Source organism: Triticum urartu, chromosome 6A, assembly GCF_056163025.1.
Source record: "Triticum urartu cultivar PI428250 chromosome 6A, HENAU_Tu73, whole genome shotgun sequence".
Taxonomy (NCBI): Eukaryota; Viridiplantae; Streptophyta; class Magnoliopsida; order Poales; family Poaceae; genus Triticum; species Triticum urartu.
The window spans coordinates 480,628,818-480,653,937 of record NC_141878.1 but is presented as its reverse complement, the minus strand read 5'-3'; the positions used below and the strand labels follow the sequence as shown (position 1 = coordinate 480,653,937).

The 25,120-nt window shown below is 44.4% G+C and overlaps 3 protein-coding genes across 3 annotated transcripts; 1 reads left to right on the top strand and 2 right to left on the bottom strand.

Annotated features, from left to right (window-relative positions):
- Positions 1-15,123: 15,123 nt before the first annotated feature.
- LOC125512378 (uncharacterized) lies at positions 15,124-16,580 on the top strand. The gene has a single exon (XM_048677469.2). It carries the CDS (start codon positions 15,206-15,208, stop codon positions 16,415-16,417), a length of 1,212 nt encoding a protein of 403 aa, XP_048533426.1. The 5' UTR covers positions 15,124-15,205; the 3' UTR covers positions 16,418-16,580.
- A 766-nt stretch (positions 16,581-17,346) lies between these two features.
- Positions 17,347-19,620, bottom strand: PRK (phosphoribulokinase). The gene is made up of 5 exons (XM_048679497.2): positions 18,963-19,620; positions 18,622-18,706; positions 18,450-18,534; positions 18,112-18,356; positions 17,347-17,875 (listed from the first exon to the last, which is right to left on the bottom strand). The coding sequence occupies exons 1-5, from the start codon at positions 19,508-19,510 to the stop codon at positions 17,624-17,626; spliced, it is 1,215 nt and encodes a 404-aa protein (XP_048535454.1). The 5' UTR covers positions 19,511-19,620; the 3' UTR covers positions 17,347-17,623.
- A 1,858-nt stretch (positions 19,621-21,478) lies between these two features.
- LOC125514211 (secretory carrier-associated membrane protein 5) lies at positions 21,479-24,701 on the bottom strand. Its single transcript, XM_048679496.1, has 12 exons — positions 24,493-24,701; positions 24,221-24,358; positions 24,075-24,137; positions 23,911-23,944; positions 23,703-23,825; positions 23,550-23,612; positions 23,288-23,381; positions 23,006-23,051; positions 22,840-22,907; positions 22,642-22,690; positions 22,423-22,488; positions 21,479-21,771 (listed from the first exon to the last, which is right to left on the bottom strand). The coding sequence occupies exons 1-12, from the start codon at positions 24,544-24,546 to the stop codon at positions 21,739-21,741; spliced, it is 831 nt and encodes a 276-aa protein (XP_048535453.1). The 5' UTR covers positions 24,547-24,701; the 3' UTR covers positions 21,479-21,738.
- Between the last annotated feature and the right edge of the window lie 419 nt (positions 24,702-25,120).

The window sequence follows — 25,120 nt, the reverse complement described above, 5'->3', positions numbered from 1 at the left end:
GCATTTATAGTTCATGAAAAAACATGTTTTGCGGGCTGGCGCGGGCTGTGGCCGAACAGACCCCGCATAGAGGAACTGTAAAACAGAAGAATATTTCTGTTTTACAGTTCCTCTATGCGGGGTCTGTTCGGCCGCAGCCCGCAAAACACGTGGTTTTTTCTGAATTTGACACATTCTGTTTTACAGTTCCTCTATGCGGGGTCTGTTCGGCCGCAGCCCGCAAAACACGTGTTTTTTTTCTGAATTTGACACATATCTCACATATTGCACATAATTATGAATTCAATATAAGGTAAAAATGAGAATATTATGAATCCAAATTACAATAATTATTCAAATCACCAAATTAAACTAATAATTCAATACAAGAACTGTCCCGAATTCAACAATGATCCAATGATACAATTCACACATGAATTGAATGAAATGAATGTAAAATTGTTCGGTATTACTGCCCATGCCTTTGCCAATGGTGCCCAATGAGATCCTCCTAAAGCTGATAGTGGGTGTTTGCATCTTCAATCTGCTGGTATGTCTGAAGGAATGCTTGTATGTGGTCAGGGTCTCTAGCTGGCTTCACACGGCTATCGACATTGTATTCCCGAGATGGCGGCTATCGACATTGTGTTCCCAATGGTGCTCAATAAAAACCGACATTGTGTTCCCAATGGTGCTCAATAAAACCCGAGAATTGGCCTCCCAAGCTTGCACTATTTCGACGAAGAGGGATCAGATCATTCGATACCTTCTCCGGAAGAGGTGTGATGGATAGGTAGGATTGTCCGCGAAGTAGTCTTGCATCAAAATTGTGTTCCCGATATGGCGGTTGCGAGGGATGCAAAGATGGTCGGCGGTCAATCCTTGTCGTCTCTTGTTGTTCCGATCCTCGCGCTCCTTCACGGCTAGGACCGCCACCACCATATGCTGCCGATGGCGCTCGAGCATTGACTCTATGTCCGAGTCATTGGACGAGGACGAATCCTTGAGCAAAATTCCTTGCAAGGTCTCAAATCCATCTGCAAAATCGCACCCGAGCTTGCATGAATGTAAATTTATCTACTACGGTCAATCTAGAAGGGGCAGAAAATGGGGCTCACCGGCTACGGCCGATCCGGCGTGATGGCGACCCAGGGGCGGCTCACCTCGGCGGATCCGAGGCGCCAACGAAATAGTGCGGTGGACCCAGGTCTAGTACGGCCCAGCGATGTGATTCCATCGGCAGAAAATGGCCGGAATCGTAGGTGGCGGGCGGGCGGCGACGGTGTCGAGCGACTGCATGATGGGGGTGGGGAATGCGCGTTGAAATGTCCCTCTCGCCAACAGGTTTCACGAGATACAAAGCACCGACGGGGTGGGGGGGGCTGGGTTTTCGCGAGTCGAAAGGGGCAATTTACCCCACCCTTGAAAATTATTCATGGGTCAGACGCGTTTACGGTGTCTATTCAGGACGCTTTTTTCTTGCCAAATCATAAACTTGCGGTTTTTTTGTAGGTCGGCATGATATATTCTAACCGATCCCCTATAGCCGGTTAGTGGAGTAAAATTTCGATTTTACTCCACTAACTTACACCTAGCCGATCCCCCATCCGCGGTTAGTGGAGTATATTTTTACTCCGGTCCCAAAAATTTCCGAATTTTTACTCCATCGATTGGCAGCAGAGTAAAACGTTGTGCCTCTCTCTCACATCTGTGTCGCCGCTGCATCTTCGCTGGTGCGCCTCCCACCGGTGCCGCCGGAAAAATAGGAGAAGAAGTTTCATCACATTTTATGATATGGAGCCGCCGCCACCTCTTGTTCTTCATTGGGAGGCCAGATCGGGAGTCCGTTCAGGGCTCCGGAGAGGGGGATTAGTCGCCATCAGCATCACCAACCCTTCTTCACCACCAATTTCATGATGCTCACCACCGGGAGTGAGTAATTCCTTCGTCGGCTTGCTGGACAGTGATGGGGTTGGATGAGATTTATCATGTAATCGAGTCAATTTGTTAGGGCTTGATCCCTAGTATCCACTATGTTCTGATATTGATGTTGCTATGACTTTGGTATGCTTAATGGTTGTCACTAGGGCCAAGTGCCATGATTTCAGATTTGAACCCTTTATGTCTTCATGAATATATTTGAGTTCTTGATCCTATCTTGCAAGTTATGCGCACCTATTACGTGTTATGATCCGCATACCCCAAGGTGAAAATAATTGGTATTCTTTTCGGTGATTACCGTAGTTTGAGGAGTTCATGTATTCACTATGTGTTAATGCTTTGTTCCGGCTCTCTATTAAAAGGAGGCCTTAATATCCCTTAGTTTCCTTATGGACCCCGTTGCCACGGGAGGGTAGGACAAAAGATGTCATACAAGTCTTATTATAAGCACGTATGACTATATACGGAATACATGCCTACATTACATTGATGAATTGGAGCTAGTTCTGTGTCGCTCTAGGTTGTGACTGTTATATGATGAATGTCATCCAACACAATTATCCATCACTGATCCAATGCATATGCTTTTCATATATTGATCTTTACTAAGTTACTACTACTGATGATGTTACAATTGCTACAAAACTGCTATTGCTACTGTTACCATTACTATTGCTATCATTATTACCGCTATCAAACTATCATATTACTGTGCTACTGATCACTCTACTGCAGATATTTAGTTCTCCAGGTATGGTTGAATTGACAACTCAACTGCTAATACTTGCAGATATTCTTTGGCTCCTCTTGTGTCGAATTAATAAATTTGGGTTGAATACTCTACCCTTGAAAACTATTGTGATCCCCTATACTTGTGGGTTATCAATCACCCGCTGCTCGCCAGTTCGTTCTAAACCACGTCGGCCGGCTTTTGCACCACCACCACACCCCAAGTGTTCGAAGAATTGCCTAGCTGATTTTTTTGTTTGTTTCTCTTTGAACCGAGTCGTTTGGATTGAACTGAACCATTTGGATTGTAGATGAAGATGTTGAAGGAGATGGTGTTGGAGGACTTGTTGTCATTCGAAGAGGAGGAAGAAGACGACGGTGACTTTGACACTGTTTTATGCATGATTTTGAATGATGATGGTTGGCGGCCGAGGAGAGGATCACAATTTGGTAGCATACACATCAACCGTGATAGAGCGGAGGGTCATGCCAAGATCATGAAAGATTACTTTGATCCAGATCCAACCTATCCGGAGAAGTACTTTCGTCGATGCTTTCGGATGCACACAAGTCTTTTTTTTACCATTGTAAAATCCATTGAGAGATATGATGAGTGGTTCAAGCTCCGGAGAAATGCATCCGGAGAGATCAGTGCAAGCCCTCTGATGAAATGCATTGCGGCAGTTCGAGTCTTGGCATATGGGTGTTCTGTCGATGCAATTGATGACTATGTACGCATTGGCGAAGACACAATCTTGGAGGTTATTCGAAGGTTCACCAAAGCAATGATCGTTGTCTTTGTCCCGGAGCACTTGAGAGCACCAACCGAGGAAGACACCCAGAGACGATGACTGAGAGTGAAGCAAGAGGATGGCCAAGGATGCTTGGATCACTTGACTGTATGCACTAGAGATGGAAGAATTGTCCTACGGGTTGGAAGGGTCAATACAAACACCAAGTCAACAATCCAACTATCATTCTTGAGGCAGTTGCATCGAAGGATATTTGGATATGGTATTCATTCTTTGGTCTGCCTGAATCTCATAATGACTTGAATGTGCTATCGAGACTACCTCTGTTGTACAGGCTTATACAAGGTGAAGCTCCCCCTTGCAACTACTCGGTCAACGGGCACAACTACTCGATGGGTTACTATATCGCGGATGGCATCTATCCATCATGGGCCACCTTGGTCAAAACAATTCCATGTCCAAAAGGTAACAAAAACACTCACCCAATGTCAAAAAGCTGCAAGCGAAGATGTGGAAAGAGCCTTCGGTGTGCTTCAAAAGCGCTTTGCAATTGTTCGTGGCCCTGCTGAGTACTGGAACTCTAAGGTTCTGTAACATCTCAAATTTTCAATTTGGAATGTTATACATAGGTCATTAATGCATATCATATTTTTATTGCATTTTCGTGTTGCGATCCTCGAAATTCTAAGCAACTCAAGGACCCACGGAGAGAGTTGCGGATTTCACCGTTTTCATATTTGAATTTTATCAAATATTGAGGCAAGGATCATTTGGTTTTAATATTTTTTCTCTCCGAAAATATTTCATATTAAAAATATATGAGAGGAGATAATATGACTTCTCCAAAATAAATGAAATATTGGAGGAAAAATACTAAAATCAAATAATAGATTTTATTTGGATTTTATTGCGATTTATTTGAATTAGGAAAAACATGCATTTTTAAAAATTGCACTAGAGTCCCAAATAAATGTTCACTTTGTCCACAATATTATTAGAGGACCGGGAAAATTTATTTCAGGATTTTTGGAGTCCGTTTACTATTTCTTTCGTTTGTTTTCCGCGTCAGGACTTATTTTTTTAAAAAAAAAAGTTAAACCGACCTACGGGCCGTAACAGGCCCGGACTCCCCAGCCCCCCCCCTTTATAAGGCGCCTGAGCCGCCCCCCGCAGCACAGACCGAGCCGCCAGCCCGCCCGCGCCTCCCGAACCCTAGCGTCGCCGCCGCCGCACAAGCCGCCGGAGCCGTCCGCCGTTCGCCGGAGTTAGCCGCCGCCGTTTTTTTCGTCGGTTTATTTCGGTAAACCCTAGATCTAGATCCGGTTTTTTTAGTTTCCGGTTTAATTTATTAGATCGGTTTATTTCTTTAACGGACATTCGTCCGTACGTTCGTTTTAACGAACGCCGTTCATGCGTTAGTCGCAGATAGCGAAAGTTCGTTCGTTAGCCTGTTCGTCAGTTTTTCTTTTTCCAGGTTTTTTCGCGATTATTTTCGATTGCGATTTCTGCCCTAATCTTCGATCTAGTATATCTTTTCGCTCGTTTATCCAAATCAGGTGAAACAAGCGCCTAGTTCTTCGTCTCGAAGCCCTTGTTCTGTTAAACCAACTTGAACAAGATTTTGGTATTGTAAAATTTGACTTTAGTCCAGATTAGTAATCGGATCTCGTTTCTTTTGTAGTTTGAGTTTCATTGCTTCGTTTGATTTGATTCTTTTTACAAACCAGAGTTCTTGAGTTGAACTTTAGGGTTAGATCTTCTTATTTGAGTTTTCCCCATGCATCTTTGATTGATTGCTTATGTATGCTATTGTTTGTTTGCGACAGAATACCCGGAGTGTGAAGCGTGCTACTGCGAGTCACTAGGTTTTGCGGATCGTCAGCAAGGCAAGTAACACATTGATCATACTCTTTCATACCCAGTTTTTATGCATTAGTTGCAATCCTCAAACACTGCATGATTAGGATGTGATTAACATGTGGGTATTGGGAAGTAGTTGATGAGGTATAACCTATTACCTGTTTCTTTATCAAACCCTTGGGAGTTACTTCTACGTTATGCTTATATCGCTATGCTATGCTCGTAGACGTGGTTTGAGTTTGAGAGTATCCATGACAGATGTGAGTTTGTTAATTAATGGTTCAACTTAAGGTGGCAACTTGAATATACATCTGGGTGGATTGTTGGTTTAGGGCACCTGGGGTTATACCAGTGTTTTCCTAGGAGATCCTGGGGTTACACCGTGTGATCCTCCTATGGTCTGCCACCCAGGCTCAAAAGGATCATAAGATTATTCATGCTAGAAACTTTCGTGTGCAGCCACAAGCTATTATGGGCTCTAGCATAGTGGAGTAAGTTGCATGACCTCTTCCAGTGGTAGGCTAGCAGATGTAGGGGATGTAGGTTGGTACTGTCTACCCGGGGTTAGAGTTAATGCTTCTGAAAAACTATGTCTCGGTCATCTGTTTCTCAAACACCATGTAGTGCGAGAAATCCAACGGAGAAGATCGAGTCTTGTGGGGAAAAGTGTGCAAACCTCTGCAGAGTGTACGAACTAATCATGATTAGCCGTGTCCCCGGTCATGGACAACTTGAGTATCTGGTTCTTGGATTATCATATGGATCTCATCACTCTAAATTAATTTGTTGGGTTGATAATTACTTTTAATTGGGATTGAGATGGGGTTACCATTCTCGATGTTTCAACTACCATGATAGTTAAATAAAATATATTCCTTTGTTGTAGGGAAAAATTGGCTTTTCGCAAAACATTATAACCATAGAGCCTCCACCAGCCAAATATGCATGTAGTGATAGCCTTTACCTATTCATTGCTATGCTGTGTTATTTTGCCAGTATATTCCATGTGCTGACCCGTTTTCGGGCTGCAACGTATCATGTTGCAGACTTTTTAGACGAGGAGTAAGATGTCGTAGGTCGTTTATCATGCACTCAGCTATGTCGTTGGAGTTGATGGACTCACTTTTTCTTCCAAGCCTTCTGCTGTTATCATTTTTAGATGGCCTTAAGCCATATTTATTGTAATAAGTTCTCTTTTGAGACATTCGATGTAATAAGTGTGTGATTGCTACTCTGTTATAAATTCTTCGAGTATTGTGTGTGTCAGCATTACCGATCCAGGGATGACACTGAACACAAAGACTTGACCATCTGAGGTCGGGTCGCTACAAGATGGTATCAGAGCACACGCTGAATGTAGGACACGGCCACTAAGATGACCCATATGTCACTCTTCTATACTCATTTATGACTCCTCTCCATTTTCTACTCTTTAGGATGGCGGACTCAAGGAAAAAGTTTACAAATCCGGATGAAGACACCTCGTTTGGACGACATATGAAGGAAGTCACTAGGTACCTGAACATCGAAATACCAAGATTCACCGGGATGTACACTGCCACTTTACCAGGGTTGATTCGAGTTCAAATCCCAGGAAGGACATTCACACCAGTCACTAAACCCATAGAGTTTTCCTTTGACGCACCAACCTGGAGTCTAGGCAAAAGCATGGCAGCCCACATCACCATAGGACGCATCGCCAAGTTTACCACAAGGAGCTTAAGGACACTATCTACCAGATATGTGGGCGCCGAGATGAGCAATGGGAGATGATCAGCACCAGGAAGGACAGGTCCATTGCAGCATTCATCCAGGAGTTAAACCATCTTATTCGTCGCCAGGAGAACCAGATGTGTGCAAGCATGATAGATTTGAAGAAGGCGATGACCAGGATATCAGAGCTAGAAGAGGAGCCTAAGTCTACACACGATGGATATGATGAGGAAATGATGATACTTGTGGAGAGGAATGACGACATGACAAGGAAGCTAGGAGTTTTCATGGGAGACCCCGCTCCAGGAGGAGAAGACGATGAACCCAAGGAGATTTGTTCTGAAGACTACATCATCATCGACGACATCGACTCCGACCCCGACGATAGTGATGATGATTATGAAGATGAAGCTGGAGCAGATATCATTGAGTCTTCCGCCGATCAAAATTTCTAGTAGACCACCATATGATTAGTAGTATTTCCCCATGTATATAGAATAGTCCAAGCACTGTAACGATAGTTAGGTCGATTGTATGCCCTTGCATGATTGATTGAGTGATATGATATGATTGTGTTTGTCTTATGTGCATATGGGTAGTGCTTTCTCCTTAGATCTCATTCTATTCTAATCTCTCCCCTCTAAAACCCATCAGATGCCTCCGAGACATGACCCCGGTTTTGTTTTCCCACCGGAGCTCACCCAGTTGATCCAGCAGCAGAATACACTGATGCAGTTACTAGTTCAGAATCAGGGCAACAACAACAACAATAACAATGACCCACCGCCACCAGCTCCAGTTGACAACTTAGCCCGTTTTCTGAGGCTTCAGCCACCGGTGTTTTCCAGTAGCACCGAGCCCATAGTTGCGGACGATTGGCTACGTAGGATTGGAAGGGAGCTAACCACTGCTGGTTGCACAAATGCTGAGAAGGTGCGTTTTGCCGCACACCAATTGGATGGACCAGCAGTCGCATGGTGGGAGAATTACACAGCCACTTTTCCCATAGCCAATGTTACTTGGAGCAGTTTCAGCAAGCTTTCCGCACAGCCCATGTCTCAACTGGAGCTATGAGCATGAAGAAGCGTGAGTTTTGCAACTTGCGCCAGGGACATCGTACTGTGGCTCAGTACGTAGATGAGTTTAGTAATCTATCTCGTTATGCCCCTGATGATGTGGCCACAGATGCCACGAAGCAAGAGAAGTTTATGGAAGGGCTTAATGATTAGATGAGCATGCAGTTGATGGTGGAAACATTTAACAACTACCAGGAGCTGGTAGACAATGCTCTTATGATTGAAGGGATGCAGCAGCAGATTGAGAGTCGCAAGAGGAAGTATGGACAAGGAAAGTACAATTCGAGAGCTCAGCAGAAGCCTCGTTTCACCCCGAACTCGGGAGGATTGACCCATAACCATGGAGGCCACACTCACAATGGAGGTAGTTCGCACAACCATTGCGGCCCCAAGAATGGAAACGGGAATGGAGCAGGCAGTAACCAGAACCGCTCTAACCCAGCCACACCAGCCAAGAAGGATCAAAGTCACGTTACCTGTTTCAAGTGCGGGAAGACTGGGAACTACGCCAATGATTGTCCGGAGTTGAAGAACGGAAATGGCAATGGAAGCGCTGGGAAGAAGCCCAACCCTTTCAACAGGGGACAAGTGAATCACGTGAACGTGGAGGAGGTTGAAGAGCAGCCAGATGCGGTTATCGGTAAGTTTTTGGTTAACTCATTTACCGCTCTCGTTCTTTTTTATACTGGTGCATCGCATTCATACATTTCAAGGGGATTTGTGGACAAGTTTAAGTTACTCACCTTAGCCCTTAGGACACCCTTGCTAGTGAGCTCACCTGGGGTAGAGTATATGGCCAGCTGATGGTGCGATCGGATACCCTTAACCATTGGTAGCCATGTTTTCCCCTCAGACCTAGTAATTTTGGAGTCACAAGGATTGGATGTGATACTAGGAATGGATTGGTTATCGAAGTATGTAGGAAACATTGACTGTGCTAGCAGATCAATTCTACTCACCACCCCGGAGGGAAAAAGGATCAAGTATGTATCTAGGCATGTGCCTAGGAGGACTCAAGTAAATTCTCTCTCAGGAGTTGTTCAGGAGGAAGTGCCGGTAGTGAAGGATTACCCTGATGTATTTCCATAGGAGTTACCAGGCATGCCGCCAGATCGAGATATTAAGTTTTTGATAGAGCTGTTGTCAGGCACCGGACCAATATTGAAGAGACCGTACCAGATGCCCGCAAATGATCTGGAAGAGATCAAGAAGCAGATTAAGGAGTTGTTGGAGAAAGGTTACATCCGACGAAGTTCATCACCATGGGGAGCACCGGTGCTCTTGGTTGAGAAGAAAGATGGATCACTGAGAATGGTTGTTGATTGTCGCGCATTGAATGAAGTGACAATCAAGAACAAGTACCCGCTGCCGATGATCAATGATTTGTTTGACCAGCTGCAAGGAGCTAAAGTGTTTTCGAAGATCGATTTGTGATTAGGATATCACCAGCTGAAGATTTGAGAAAAGGATATACCAAAAACAACATTCACCACAAGGTATGGGTTATATGAGTATACGGTTATGTCATTTGGACTGACTAACGCCCCTGCCTACTTCATGAGTATGATGAACAAGGTGTTCATGGAGTTCTTGGATAAGTTTGTCGTGGTGTTCATTGATGATATCTTGGTATATTTGAAGAATGAAGAGGAACACAAGGGACATTTGCGTTTAGTTCTCGAGAAGCTCAGGGAACATCAGTTATATGCCAAGTTTGGCAAATGTGAGTTCTGGTTGAAGGAAGTTGGATTTCTTGGACATGTTATATCAGGATAAGGTATAGTAGTGGATCCTACAAAAGTTCAGTCAGTCACCGAGTGGTTGGCACCCACCTCAGTTGGAGAGATCCGCAGTTTTCTTGGACTCGCGGGATACTATCGGAGATTTATTGAGAATTTCTCCAAGATTGCGAAGCCTATGACGGCATTGTTGAAGAAGGATACCAAGTTCCATTGGACAGAGGAATGTGAAGCAAGTTTCCAGGAGTTGAAGAAACGTTTGACTACAGCCCCAGTGCTGATTCTGCCAGATATACGCAAGGATTTCCAAGTGTATTGTGACGCCTCACGCTTAGGACTTGGAGGAGTACTTATGCAAGACAGAAGAGTTGTTTCATATGCTTCACAACAACTTCGACCACATGAGTTAAATTATGCTACGCATGATTTGGAGTTAGCAGACGTAGTGCATGCGCTCAAGACCTGGAGACATTTTCTTATTGGAAACCGTTGTGATGTGTACACGAATCACAAGAGTTTGAAGTACATTTTTACCTAGAAGGAGCTGAACCTCAGGCAAAGGAGATGGTTGGAACTCATAAAGGATTATGATATGAAGTTGCACTATCACCCAGGCAAGGCCAATGTCGTAGAAGACGCCTTGAGTCGAAAGGGTTATGCCAATACCGTAGTAACAGGAGGACTGCCAAGGGAGTTAGCAGAAGGTCTCAGGGAGCTACGTTTGGAGATAGTCCCTAGAGGTTTCATTGCAGCATTGGAGGTTCAGTCAACATTGTTGGAAAAGATCAGAGAAGCTCAGAAAGATGACAAAGAAATTGCTGAAATAAAGGAGAAGATGGGTGAAGGAAAAGCCAAAGGTTTTTTTAGGACGAGCACGACACTTTGTGGTTTGAGGACCGTGTTTATGTGCCCAACAATGCAGAGATCAGGAAGTTGATACTTCAGGAAGCCCATGACTCGCCATACTCGATACACCCCGGAAACACCAAGATGTGTTTGGATTTGAAGGAGCGTTTCTGGTGGACCTGGATGAAGAAGGATATTGCCGAGTATGTAGCCGTATGTGATGTATGTCAGAGAGTGAAGGCAGAACATCAGAAGCCAGCAGGACTACTGCAGCCTATGCTGATACCCGAATAGAAGTGGGACAAACTTGGCATGGATTTTATCACTGGATTACCCAGGACCCGATCGGGATATGATTCTATCTGGGTAGTAGTGGATCGTTTGACTAAAGTGGCTCACTTTATCCCAGCGAAGACCACCTATACAAGTGCGAAGTTGGCCAAGATATAAACGACCAGGATCGTATGTCTGCATGGAGTTCCGAGGACCATCGTATCAGATAGAGGAACACAGTTTACCTCAAAGTTTTGGCATCAGTTGCACCAGACTTTGGGTACCAGGCTAGAGTTCAATACAGCTTTTCATCTGCAGACAGATGGACAGAGTGAGAGAGTCAATCAGATTCTGGAGGACATGTTGAGAGCTTGTGCACTAGATTATGGATCTAGTTGGGATGACAACCTGCCCTACGCGGAGTTCTCATACAACAACAGCTACCAGGCCAGTTTGAAGATGGCACCGTTCGAAGCCCTGTATGGACAGAGGTGCAGGACACCGTTGATGTGGGATGAAGTTGGAGACCGCCAGTTGTTTGGACCAGATTTGATTAAGGAGTCTGAAGAGAAGGTTAAGCTGATTCGAGATAGACTTAAGGTAGCTCAGTCCCGACAGAAGAGTTACGCAGACTCGAAACGCAAGGAGGTAGCCTATGAAACCGGAGACAGAGCATATCTGCGAATGTCACCCATGCGAGGAGTTAAACGTTTTGGAGTCAAGGGAAAGTTAGGCCCGAGATTTGTAGGACCGTACCGTGTTTTGGAATGCATGGGAGAGGTTGCCTACAAGTTGGAGTTACTCGAAGGACTGTCAGGAGTTCATGATGTGTTTCACGTTTCCCAGTTGAAGAAGTGCCATGCAGAGATGGACGATATTCCTCTGAGAGATACAGTGCCCCTGGAAGCAATTCAGTTGGATAGTGATTTGACATATGAGGAGAAACCTATCAAGACTCTCGAGTTTGCTAGCCGAGTTACTCGCAGCAAGGTTATCAAGTTTTGCAAAGTTCAGTGGAGCCACCATACCGAGGAGGAAGCCACCTGAGAAAGAGATGATGATCTACGCAAGGACCACCCATACCTATTTTCTAGCCAACCCGAATCTCAAGGACGAGATTCATCTTAAGGGGGTAGGTTTGTAACATCCCAAATTTTCAATTTGGAATGTTATACATAGGTCATACATGCATATCATATTTTTATTGCATTGTCGTGTTGCGATCATCGAAATTTTAAGCAACTCATGGACCCACAGAGAGAGTTGGGGATTTCATCGTTTTCATATTTGAATTTTATCGAATATTGAGGCAAGGATCATTTGGTTTTAATATTTTTTCTCTCCGAAAATATTTCATATTAAAATATATGAGAGGAGATAATATGACTTCTCCAAAATAAATGAAATATTGGATGAAAAATACTAAAATTAAATAATAGATTTTATTTGGATTTTATTGCGATTTATTTGAATTAGGAAAAATATGCATTTTTCAAAAATTGCATTAGAGTCCCAAATAAATGTTCACTTTGTCTGCAATATTATTAGAGGACCGTGAAAATTTATTTTAGGATTTTTGGAGTCCGTTTAGTATTTCCTTCGTTTGTTTTCCGCGTCAGGACTTATTTAAAAAAAAGTCAAACCAACCTACAGGCCATAACCGGCCCGGACTCCCCAGGTCGGCCCCCTTTATAAGGCGCCCGAGCCGCCGCTCGCATCCCATCCCGAGCCGCCAGCCCGCCCACGCCTCCCGAACCCTAGCGCCGCCGCCGCCCTAGCGTGCCGCCGGGTCGTCGCCGCGCAAGCCGCCGGAGCCGCCCGCCATTCGCCGGAGTTAGCCGCCGCCGTCGTTTTTTTGTCGGTTTATTTCGGTAAACCCTAGATCTAGATCCGGTTTTTTTAGTTTCTGGTTTAATTTATTAGATCGGTTTTCCGTCGGTTTATTTATTTAACGAACGTTCGTCCGTACGTTCATTTTAACGAACTCCGTTCATCCGTTAGCCGCAGACAGCGAACGTTCGTTCGTTAGCCTGTTCGTCAGTTTTTCTTTTTCCAGGGTTTTTCGTGATTATTTTCGATTGCGATTTCTGCCCTAATCTTCGATCTAGTATATCTTTTCGCTCGTTTATCCAAATCAGGTGAAACAAGCGCCTAGTTCTTCGTCTCGAAGCCCTCGTTCTGTTTAACCAACTTGAACAAGATTTTGGTACTGTAGAATTTGACTTTAGTCCAGATTAGTAATCGGATCTTGTTTCTTTCGCAGTTTGAGTTTCATTGCTCCGTTTGATTTTGATTCTTTTTGCAAACAGGAGTTCTTGAGTTGAACTTTAGGGTTAGATCTTCTTATTTGAGTTTTCCCCATGCATCTTTGCTTGATTGCTTATGTATGCTATTGTTTGTTTGCGACAGAATACCCGGAGTGTGAAACGTGCTACTACGAGTCACTAGGTTTTGCGGATCGTCAACAAGACAAGTAACACATTGATCATACTCTTTCATACCCAGTTTTTATGCATTAGTTGCAATCCTCAAACACTGCATGATTAGGATGTGATTAACATGTGGGTATTGGGAAGTAGTTGATGAGGTATAACCTATTACCTGTTTCTTTATCAAACCCTTGGGAGTTACTTCTACGTTATGCTTATATCGCTATGCTATGCTCGTAGACGTGGTTTGAGTTTGAGAGTATCCATGACAGATGTGAGTTTGTTAATTAATGGTTCAACTTAAGGTGGCAACTTGAATATACATCTGGGTGGATTGTTGGTTTAGGGCACCTGGGGTTATACCAGTGTTTTCCTAGGAGATCCTGGGGTTACACCGTGTGATCCTCCTATGGTCCGCCACCCAGGCTCAAAAGGATCATAAGATTATTCATGCTAGAAACTTTCGTGTGCAGCCACAAGCTATTATGGGCTCTAGCATAGTGGAGTAAGTTGCATGACCTCTTCCAGTGGTAGGCTAGCAGATGTAGGGGATGTAGGTTGGTACTGTCTACCCGGGGTTAGAGTTAATGCTTCTGAAAAACTATGTCTCGGTCATCTGTTTCTCAAACACCATGTAGTGCGAGAAATCCAACGGAGAAGATCGAGTCTTGTGGGGAAAAGTGTGCAAACCTCTGCAGAGTGTACGAACTAATCATGATTAGCCGTGTCCCCGGTCATGGACAACTTGAGTATCTGGTTCTTGGATTATCATATGGATCTCATCACTCTAAATTAATTTGTTGGGTTGATAATTACTTTTAATTGGGATTGAGATGGGGTTACCATTCTCGATGTTTCAACTACCATGATAGTTAAATAAAATATATTCCTTTGTTGTAGGGAAAAATTGGCTTTTCGCAAAACATTATAACCATAGAGCCTCCACCAGCCAAATATGCATGTAGTGATAGCCTTTACCTATTCATTGCTCTGCTGTGTTATTTTGCCAGTATATTCCATGTGCTGACCCGTTTTCGGGCTGCAACGTATCATGTTGCAGACTTTTTAGACGAGGAGTAAGATGTCGTAGGTCGTTTATCATGCACTCAGCTATGTCGTTAGAGTTGATGGACTCACTTTTTCTTCCAAGCCTTCCACTGTTATCATTTTTAGATGGCCTTAAGCCATATTTATTGTAATAAGTTATCCTTTGAGACATTCGATGTAATAAGTGTGTGATTGCTACTCTGTTACAAATCCTTCGAGTATTGTGTGTGTCAGCATTACCGATCCAGGGATGACACTGAACACAAAGACTTGACCGTCTGAGATTGGGTCGCTACATGTTCTATGACAAATCATGACTTGTTCATCATATTTCATCACATGATCATTGAAGACGAAAGAGAGAGATGCCTGGGAATTTTCGATATTGGTTGAGTCAGAGTATGATACAAACATGATTTTGACATTCTTTGAGGAGTATCGCAAGATCGAGAACCGTCAAGTTCATACCCAACTCCAACAAGATCTTGTTGACCATCATTGGCAACGTCTAAGCGAGTCCTAATTGTTCTATGAAATGCTATTTGCTACATTTGAACCATTCGGCGTGTTTAAATTCTGTTTGTAAACTATATTCGTAATTTGGTTGAACATTCAAATTTATGTTTAGTTGCAATTTATACTAGAATTGCAAGGTTTAGAAAAACAAAAATTTACTTTGTTATATTTAAGGAATCAACTAGGTCCAGCCAAAACTTAGTATACTCCACTAAAAGCCTTTTACTCCACTAAATTTTAGTGGATCGGTTAGAGTTGGCCTAAGGTCTGGTTGATGCTCACCGGCACGGCGGATCCTACCAACCATGCTGCCCCCGCCGCCGCCGCGAAACACTCGAACTTGCCCATCCCCCGCCGCCGACCGCCCCACACTTCCGATGCCGCCAGCCGCGCCGAGCCCGGACCCGTACCGCGACTGGGCCGACCTGCCGGAGCTGCCGCTGGCGGAGGTGCTCCGCCGCCTCCTTCCCTGCATCCGCTCGCTCTACGCCTTCGCGGGGACGTGCCGCCCCTGGCGACACCTGCTCCGCGCCTCCGCCGCCGATCTCATCCGCCCCCGCATCCCGCCGCTCCTCCTCCTCTGCCCCGACTTCCGACTGGTGCCCTTCTCCCCGCTCGTCGTCCCCCAATCCCTCTCGTACCCCATCCCCGCCCCGGCGGAGGGCGCCACGCTCCTCTCCGCCTCACGCGGGCACCTAATCCTCCTCCGCCGGGGCTCCTTCAACAGCCTACACCTCGTCGACGCCCTCACCGGCGCCGAGCGCCGCGCGCTCCAGCTCCCTTCCCCGCACTTCCCCTATCACTACGCAGCGCTCACGCCCTCCCACCTCCTGCTCTTCCACTCCATGCACGCCTTCTTCTCGCTCCCCTTCCCCGAGCATCCAAGCCCCAACAACAACAACGCCCGCCCCGACTGGACCAAGCACGCCCTCCCCCGCGCCGCCTCCATCGTCACGACCGTCATCGAATTCCGCGGGCGCGTCCTCGGTCTGACCGACCGCGCGCAGATACTGGAGTTCCACCTTGGTGGCGCCCCTTCGAACCAGGCAGCCCGACTGCTGCCAACCACCGGCCTTCCGGACGCCACCAGATTCGACAGATTGCAATTCGGGCCGCATTTGGTTGCTGCCGGGGATCGGCTGCTGCTGGTGCTCTTCATGTTTGAAGCAAACTTGGCCCCCCTGGTGTTCCGTGCGCCCAGGGTGAACAAGATCGGTGTGTATGCGCTTGATTGGGCGCGCATGATATGGGAGGAAGTGGACAACATTGGGGCTTACACCTTGTTCGTGGACATTGCCGGGAGGAGCACGGTGGCTTGTGTGGACGTGGGGAACTGCGGAGTGGAGGAGAACCGAGTTTATGTTGGCGTGCCCAACTCCCGTGCCTGGAGGAGGCCACTACCACCAGGGTGGGAGGCATCACCCAACGTTGAAGGGCTTGGACTGAACTCGAGGGAGACGATGGCGTGCCGACCATTGGCATCACCGATATCGGTTCATCCACGTCTTTTCTTTTGATGATCGTAGCAAAATAAGTCACTGTTTCTACCTGGAACAGATGTCTACATTCAGTTGCTTATTGTAATGTCAATACTGAGCCTATTGTTACTTTGTAGCATCTCATATGGAAATGCTCGCATTGTACGGATTAATCATGCTATTTGATGTGAATATTTGTGCTTGTGCTCTCCTGTTGTTTGGAGATATCTATGTGCATCTCTCTTAAGACTGTGTGGCCTGTAACTTCTCGCACTTACACACTGAGCATCATATGATGAAAATTTACCTTAGCTTGCCAATTGTTGTACTGTACCGCTAAAATTTATATGGTTTGCATCGAAAACTGCTCTTTAATCTAGTTACTAGTTACATGAAGCTGGCCATTTTCTGTTCTGAAGCTCCCTTCATGGTTTTTTGTTAGTTATATATACTTGACTGAAAGTCTATTTCGATGAATTTTGGCTGAGAAAGTGAGTAGCAGCATGTACCTTTTATAAGATCATAACTGACATAGCTTAGGTTCTTAACCATTATCTTGTCATTAGTCATTACACATTGATTAATGATCCTCTACTTCTAATTATTCTCAGTTTCACATCAGCAGTTCCACACAGTAGGGTTTATGAATTCTTTCTTGAAAGTAGCACAATGTGCCTTTTCCATAATAATGACATGATTGCTATGCCTTAATTTCATAACCATTTCTGTTATCATGGATGATACGTTTGTTAGTGGATGATTAACGACTACTGTGTTATCAGCGTCAGATATACAGTTCCACACACAGGGTGATTTGCTAGAACAATGTACCGAATAGTCCACATGTTCTCATAATTTTTCACAATTCTGTCTACAAATCCACCTCCATTTTTTCAAATTTCTTAAATGGCCTTTTATGAATGTTAGTCGTGATCAGCAGTAACAGCCAAAAAAAAGGACACACTAGATAAAAGCAGCCGCTTTTGATTCTAGCAAGCACATGTATTTTCTGCATTGAAACATGGGAGAAGATGTACATCGAAATTTGTTAAGAAGAGACATAAGAGACCCTCATCATGGAGAGGATTTTCGAGAAGTTCAAAATGCAGGTTTTCATGAGTTCTGCAGTGAACTTTCTACCGTCTTCTAGCTGTAATATATTCAAACTAGGTACAAGAAATGCGAGGATGCTCATTCTCATTGAGTTGGTGATGAAATGATTCGTGAACTTGAATTTGGGGCTCATCAAACTTTTGCTGCTTCAGCAGGAACGCCGGCCCTCTCAGCGATGATCTGTTCATAGAGATCTCTAATCTTCAGTCCTACAATGGTCTGGAAGAGACCTGTTCCATTGTTGCTGCCTGGGAAGTCTGCATGCTTTAGCATTTGCTGTGTCACCTCCCCGTAGAACTTGGTTGAGAGGTTGCTTAGGTGGCTCTCAACATAGATGAGTTCATCTAGTCTGTCAAATTGCCCATCCATCTCCAGCACCGATACCTGAAATAAACAAGCAAACACTAAGATTGTACAGCATTGTCTGAGGCAGGACCTGTTTGACAGCTAGAATTGTTCTACTCAGTGAATAGTCGATCTCTAGTCTAAGAATGGTTTTGGAGCTCTCTTACTTTGTCCTACTTTGGACTACTTGCTAGGTTTCTTTTGATTTATTTCCAAGTAACAGCAGTTAGCATTACTCGTTTGACACAAAAGGGTAAATAAGCCAAGATGAGTACCTCTTGGCCAAAGTAAGTGTCTGGGCCATAGGAAAATTTGATGCCAGGATAAGAGCATGTAAGCTTTCTTCCACAAGGGATCCAGTTGATGGTTGATCCTTCATCGAAGAGGTAAACCGGGTTGAAGAACTTAATGCCTTCTTTCATGATCAATTTAACTCTCAGCACCTTTCCTTCGTTGTCATCAGGAATCAGCTGGGTTGGCAGAACTTCAATCACAGCATCAGCGTATTGCTTCTGCGGATCTGTCATACCAAGTGGTCAGGTTACATACCATCTTTTATTATTTTTGGTTTATGGAAAACACTTGCTGTGATTAGTTGGTAAAAAGGCAGTACCAATAAAGGCATCAAAATCAGGTTTCCTGGCTTCGATGCTAGCCTTGATGCTTTCAAGACTGTGCCCACGCTCTGCCATGTCTCTCTGCAAAAGTGCCAGTGATTGTTTTTTTAAAGTTAGATAACAGCAACAAAATCCATTGAAACATCTAAACCTTGCTGTTCAGCTCACCTGAATTTTCCATGCGAACTTAACCTCATTGCTGATGTCTAAGTAGATGCTGAAATCAAGGAGCTCTCTCACACGTTCATCGTACCTGGTTTAAAAATTTCTGTTTGTTACAGCTTGCAAAATGATCATGTTTATTTTAGTCAGGGAAATACTGCTAACTGTTAAGCATCAGGGAATCGAATATTTTGTGGAAACTTAACAGAAGTTGCTGCTGTGATTCAAAAGGTTTTATGATGACCACTTACCCAACAGCTACTGGAATATGAGGAAGAAAGAAAGAAAAAACAGACACCAAATACTGAAACAGACAGGAGAAGCATGGGAGTAGAATGTGAACTCACATTGGATGCAAACCCTCGATGACGAAGATCTTGGGGGGCTGGATGAGCTCCGCCGGGTCGAGGAGGCCAGTGACGTGGTTGTAGATTGGCTTCTCAATAGCCTTGCCTTCCTTGATTGCCTTCACCTGCTCATACATGAGATCAAAGTCGTTTGCCTTGGGGTCCAGGGCGGTCACACCTTTCTCCTTCCTCCCGGTTCTGTCCAAGGAATGGTAGTCATCAAGGCATATGACCGTCGTCGTGTCGCTGATGAGCGTGTTGGAGTCCGGGTTGCCGCCCTTGGGTGGCTCTGCAGCACCTCCAAACACGCTTGTGAGCCGGCGCATGAAGGTGGATTTCCCACATCCCGAGTCTGCTGCCAGGCCAATCACTATTGGCTGCTCAACTGCGCATGAGACCTGGAAGGTCCTTGCCCCATGCCTCGTGTTACTCCTCCTGCTGCTTCTGGTCGTGAAGAGGATGACTTGGTTCTGCCTGAAGCCAGAGTTTGGGATGGTGGTGCATGGGGAGCTCAGGGATGTGGTGCTGTGTGGGCTGCAGAATGCCATGTTTGCTGCCCGACCTCTTGGAGCTGCTCTTCTCCCCTTCAAGCCTTGTAAGTTGTAACTGAGACTTGGGGAGAAGAGAGAGCTTGATGAAAGAACTGTGGAGATAAGAGCTAAGAAAACATAAGGAGGGAAATGAGATGGTGATGATGTGGTGTCCCTATTTCCCCTTTTTTCTCTTTTTCTTTTCTGGAATTCTGGTGATATCAGGGCCAGCTTATAGTGATCTGAAAATGAAACAATCGTGTTTTGCCTGTATTCTTTCCCTGGACGCTGAGCTTTCTTACTACGAAAAGCTTGTGATTCCTTTCTGTGATCATGCCCACTTCCCGGTGATTTTTTTTTTAAAACCTGTATCGGTTAGTTAATCAACTTACTAGTGATCTTTGCTGAAAATTAATCTGTCTGTTGCTTGTCTGTTCGCTGCCAAATACACGAGCGGAGAGCATTTGAAATTCCGTATACGCCATTTACGATATAATGTCCTGCGGTATACTTGTGCCTGTTTTGTCTGTCCTAACCAGTTGGTGCTTGAATTATGATGGCCAGAGACGCTTGGAGGAAAGCTTGGTGGTGGTTCCATGGATCTAGATATGGTTCTGCCACGTGGCAGCGCAAGGATGGCTGGATGCAGATGAGGTAATGGAGGTTGGAAATTGATCGCCGAGAGTTGGAGAGGATATGGCTGATGCCTACTTCACCAAGCTGTAACCATATGTACGTTTATCTTTTTTCAAAGGCGGTCCATGTGTCAGCGTGTGGCCACAGGTATGTGCCATGTCAGCATCCCCAAGTCATTGGATGGCCAGTGGCCGTACGAGACATTCCATAGCATATACGCATTAAATTGAAGACACAGTTTTCACATGCACCCTCCAAGTAGAATTCCTTTTGACTCGTTACAGAATCATAACTCATCGTTGATCAGAGGAGAATAGAGACACAGCCATGGGCAGAGTAAGACGAAGGAATCGGGAGCGGCTATTCTGAGCCTAGGCTCATCTACACCAGCACATGAACAATGAATTTGTGAAAAATAGCAAAAAGAAATTAGATTTTTTTTTTACATTCAAGATGCTGGAGTGCGCAAGGCACGTGCGAATTTTCATTGTGTTAGGATATTCGAGGAAGTCATGGAAAAAAAGAAGCAAAAATTGACCCTCGAAGAAACTTGAAAAACTGCATTGTTTAAACCTGATTTTGTTTTTTTGCACGAGCTCCTCAAATGTCATTTTAGCAAAAAAAAATTGCACGCTCCTAGGATGGATGACAACACCATAAAAAAGAATGGATGAAAAAAAACAGAATTTTAATTATTACTTTTTGCTATTTTTCCTGAATTTACTGTTCATTCAAAGCATCTGACCCTGGGCACCGTTGTGGATTACCAGAATCTATATCATTTTCCACTGTATATTAGTACAGAATCAAGCAACGTAACAAGCGTAAATCTCTGGAAACGAGAAGATCAAGGACCTGTTCTTTGATTAAAGGAATTACGTTAAACTTTGGAGGAGTCCATTCCTTAGGACCTTTTGTCATGCATCTTATTTGATTCGTATGAGTACTTTGTAGAGTTTTAGAAAATAAAATCTATGAAGTCCAACCACATGCAATATTTTCTGTCCATGAAGTGATTTTTTAAAACTTCTTGTTATGGCGCAAGCGCAACCAAACTTCTGTTATACATTCTCAGTTTCATTTCATAGTACATGGTAGGATTCAGCGAAGGCTAGAAGGACATCATGGTTCAAAAAAAATGTAAGGATGTCAAGTCTTGCGTTTTTCTTTATAAGAATTGGAATCTGCAATGAAGGCTAGAAGATTCCTTCGACATCACTTCACAAGGCACAGATGAGAACCTCATATGGTTTTGCTGTCTTTAGGTTCCACCTACCATGGCCCTCGCAGAAGAAAGCAGCTTACCAGCAGACGAATCAAATATGCAAACAAACTAGCAAACAAAAATGCTAGGCTTCAAACAACATGCAGTTTATATAGGTAAGATCCAAGGTTTTAAACAACAGACAGTTCAAGAGATAACACTAATACAACGTTTGTTACACTTCTACTCTCTTGCAACAAATAAACAAACTTCTGAATTTCTGAGGCAAATTATTCCCATAACTACCATAACATACAAAGAATGGCATGTACTCATATGTATGCACAGAACCGCAGCACGCTCCGATGACACCGGTGGACTTCTGTATTTTCTTCCGTTGCCCGCTTCACTTGTGCCCTCTGAAATACATGTATACTCTCTGCATGCACCAAAATTAGAGCAAGATCAAGTAAGTGCCAAGCTGCTGGTATTTTGCGCTGTAAGGAACTTGGCAAACACAATAGTTCTATATGCATAGGTGACAGCATAAAGGAAAAATAATATTCATAAAATGTGACATGCTCGCTCAACCTTCCTGGATTTGCTTTACTTGTAAATTAAATTATACATTACACATATTTTTCTGTTGAAACAAATATAAGGAAGACCGATGAACATAGAAAAACAAAGGTAAGTTTACTGAAAAACTGTGCTTGACTGATGGTTAATATAACTTTCTTCCAGCAGTAAACACTAGTATCACAACTGGATGGATTCCATATTATCCTAATTTTAAGAGATCACTGTTGTTGAAATTTATGTATAGAGTTATACTTATAGATAGCTAGAGGGCAGGAGTAATTAAACAAATAACATACAGAGTACTTCTAGTTTTAGATAAGTTACTAGCATCTCCAATTACTAATTCAAACTGTGTGATCCAAGTAAATGAATACCTATTTACTTCCTTATCCATTTAGATATAGTACCCAAAGATGAGCGAGGGTTGTGCGAAACCAAAGAACGAGGAACGTAATAAAGGCAGAATAGGAGGCAAGGGGCAGAGGGAGATAGCAGATTAGTCACAGACCTGAAGAACCCAAATGCTCACAACTGTCTCCAGTGAAAACAAGGCAAATCCAACAAAGTAAAGTATCTGAAAGAAAGATCGTTGGCCTTAAATGTTATATACACTGAACATACAAAATTGTATCGATATACTTTATAGAAATAGAAACTTGTCCAGCTGTTCATTCCATATAGGAAGTATATGAGCTGCAGAAGGATGAATAGCATCTAAACAACTCACCCCAACTAATGCATGATCAGAGAAGGTATCGATTGCAGCCAGTATACCCCTGATGACAGATAAAGCATACTTTGTTTAGAGCCACATAAAAAAATCAACAGCCTCACGCATTGAGACACTGTACAGTGGCTATCTATCGTATTAAAACTCTAGGCAGTAATTGTTTGAAGCAATACATAGTGTGGTAAGTTATCTTACGTTAATGACTTCCCACGAAATACGATCGGCGGAGCAATGGCAGCAATTATACAAAAGCCAATGTGGAGCTACAACAAAACAAAGAAAACATAATTCAATCAGGTTGCTAACATAAATAGCATATCAGATGAAGAAAGCAGAAACCACAAGTTCATCAAGACCTTACCATGTAACAAAGGAAAAACCACCCAAAGCTGAATGCGCTGTCAGTTCTGTTCAGCAAGTTGACCGAATATTAAACATAAAGCCACTACTAGTGCTAGGAGAAGTACATTGCAGAGATTGGAATTCAGTTAAGTCAAACATCTAGTAGAAATTTCCTTTTGTTGTTAATTAGGAATGTTATGCATGTTAGGCTGATACAAAATTGAATCAGAAGTATGGCATGAACTGGTGCAGATCACACACATAACAGGAAGCCAGAAAGCATTGACTATTAGATGCATACCTCATTGCACGGTACAGAGGCCTATACCACATCAAGTAGGACAAAGGTACTCCAAGCATACCGTAGATAGTAGCCAGGAAAAACAGTTTAGAGTCTGCAAGCATAAGAAAATCCAAAGATTTAGTGGTCTGCTGCATTACAAGACATAATAGCACAATAAGACTAGCACTCGTTGGTACCCAAACTGCAATACATATGTGCAGGTGTACAGGCAGGTGTACTTAGAACATGAAAACTAACTAGAAGAAGGTACTTAGCTCACCCCCCCCTCTGATCCAACAGACTGTGACAGCAATGAAATTCCAAACGAGGCAAAGCACGATGCCTGTAGATTATTGCAACCCCAAATATCGTCAGTAAGTACATACAATGATGCCTCTTAAAACTGGTATCTCATGAGTGTGTGCGTAGTTACCGAGCCAGCTAGCAAAAGCAAGATACTGCAACCGCTGCGCGTTGGCTGGTATTTCATTGGCAATGTCGTGGTGGATGATTGGGAAGAATGGCGGCCAGTTCTTGTCCTCCATGGGCACCCCAGCTACATGATAACACAAGATTCAATTCACAGTTTCATGAGGCATAATTTATCCACTGATGTAGACCCAATGCATGTAGAAGCGTACCACTCTTGAGAGCTTCCTCCCTCCTCTTTATGTCCTTCACCCACAAAAGAAATTCAAAATTGAGAACAACGAACAGGAGAGAAAAAATGGCAACAATTTAATATCATAGTAATGTATCAAATCAACAGTATGAATCCAAGACAGCAGCAGCATAAGAAGCTTACCGCCTCTCGCCTCTTGAGATCTGCCTGCCACTGCGAGAGCTCACTTTGCTTGCCATTCGAACCCTGCAAAGCAACCATATTAGCGTAGAGCAGAGAGCACGCTCAGTCACTCCCTCGGCAGCAGCAAACGGGAGATCCCCTCTTACGTTCATGTTGTCAAGGGGGATGTCGACGGCGGCGTCCCCGTTGCCACCGGCGCCGAATCCGACGGGCTCCGTCGGGCGAAACTGGAACTGCGACTTGCCGCCACCACCACCAGCGGCACCACCGCGTCCTCCCCCATTCTGCGCACGAACCACCAGATGCAGAGCTCGTCAGAACACGCTAAAATTCAAACGCCGGAGCTCGGCGGGGAGATCCCGCCCGAGATCTATCTAGCAGGCCATGCTAAGCTAGAGGGGGAGAAATGGGGGATTACGGAGAAGGCGCTGTCGTCGGCGCCCTCGTCGAAGGGATTGGGATCTCGGTACATCCTCGCAGCTTCGCCTGGCTGGCTGGCTGGCTGGATTCGGGCGGTGGAAGCGTCGGGTGGAAATGATCGGTGGTTTGGTTTAGTGTGTGACACGGGAGGTAGAAGGGAATCGGTGGGTGTGGGGGTTGGAGTGGGCGTGTCGGCCGCGGTGGACTGACTCACTGGCGACTGACTACTAACTCAAAGTCGCTTCAGGTTCAAAGTTGTTCGGGTTTTTTTCCAACGCTAAGCGTCGGTCGATCGGTGGAAGTCTCTATCGGTGGTCTTCCGCACTATCAGATCGCGCACCGTCTACGGTTGAGATTAGCTCGCTGACTCGGTTGTGTCCTCTCGTCCACGTAGTCTTGGGCAGCACCCTAAAAAAGAAAATTGCCACATCTTCATCGCAAGCGTTGTCGTGGTGTGAATTCTAACAATAAGAGAGGGAAAGAAACGAGGCCTGATCAAGCAAGACACATGGGGAGGGGGGGCGGGGGGCACAATGAAGTATACAAGTTCAGGCCCCTTATTATGATGAAGTAAAAAAACCTAATCATGTTCTCTGGAGGGAATGTTCTTGTGTTGAGATTTGTGT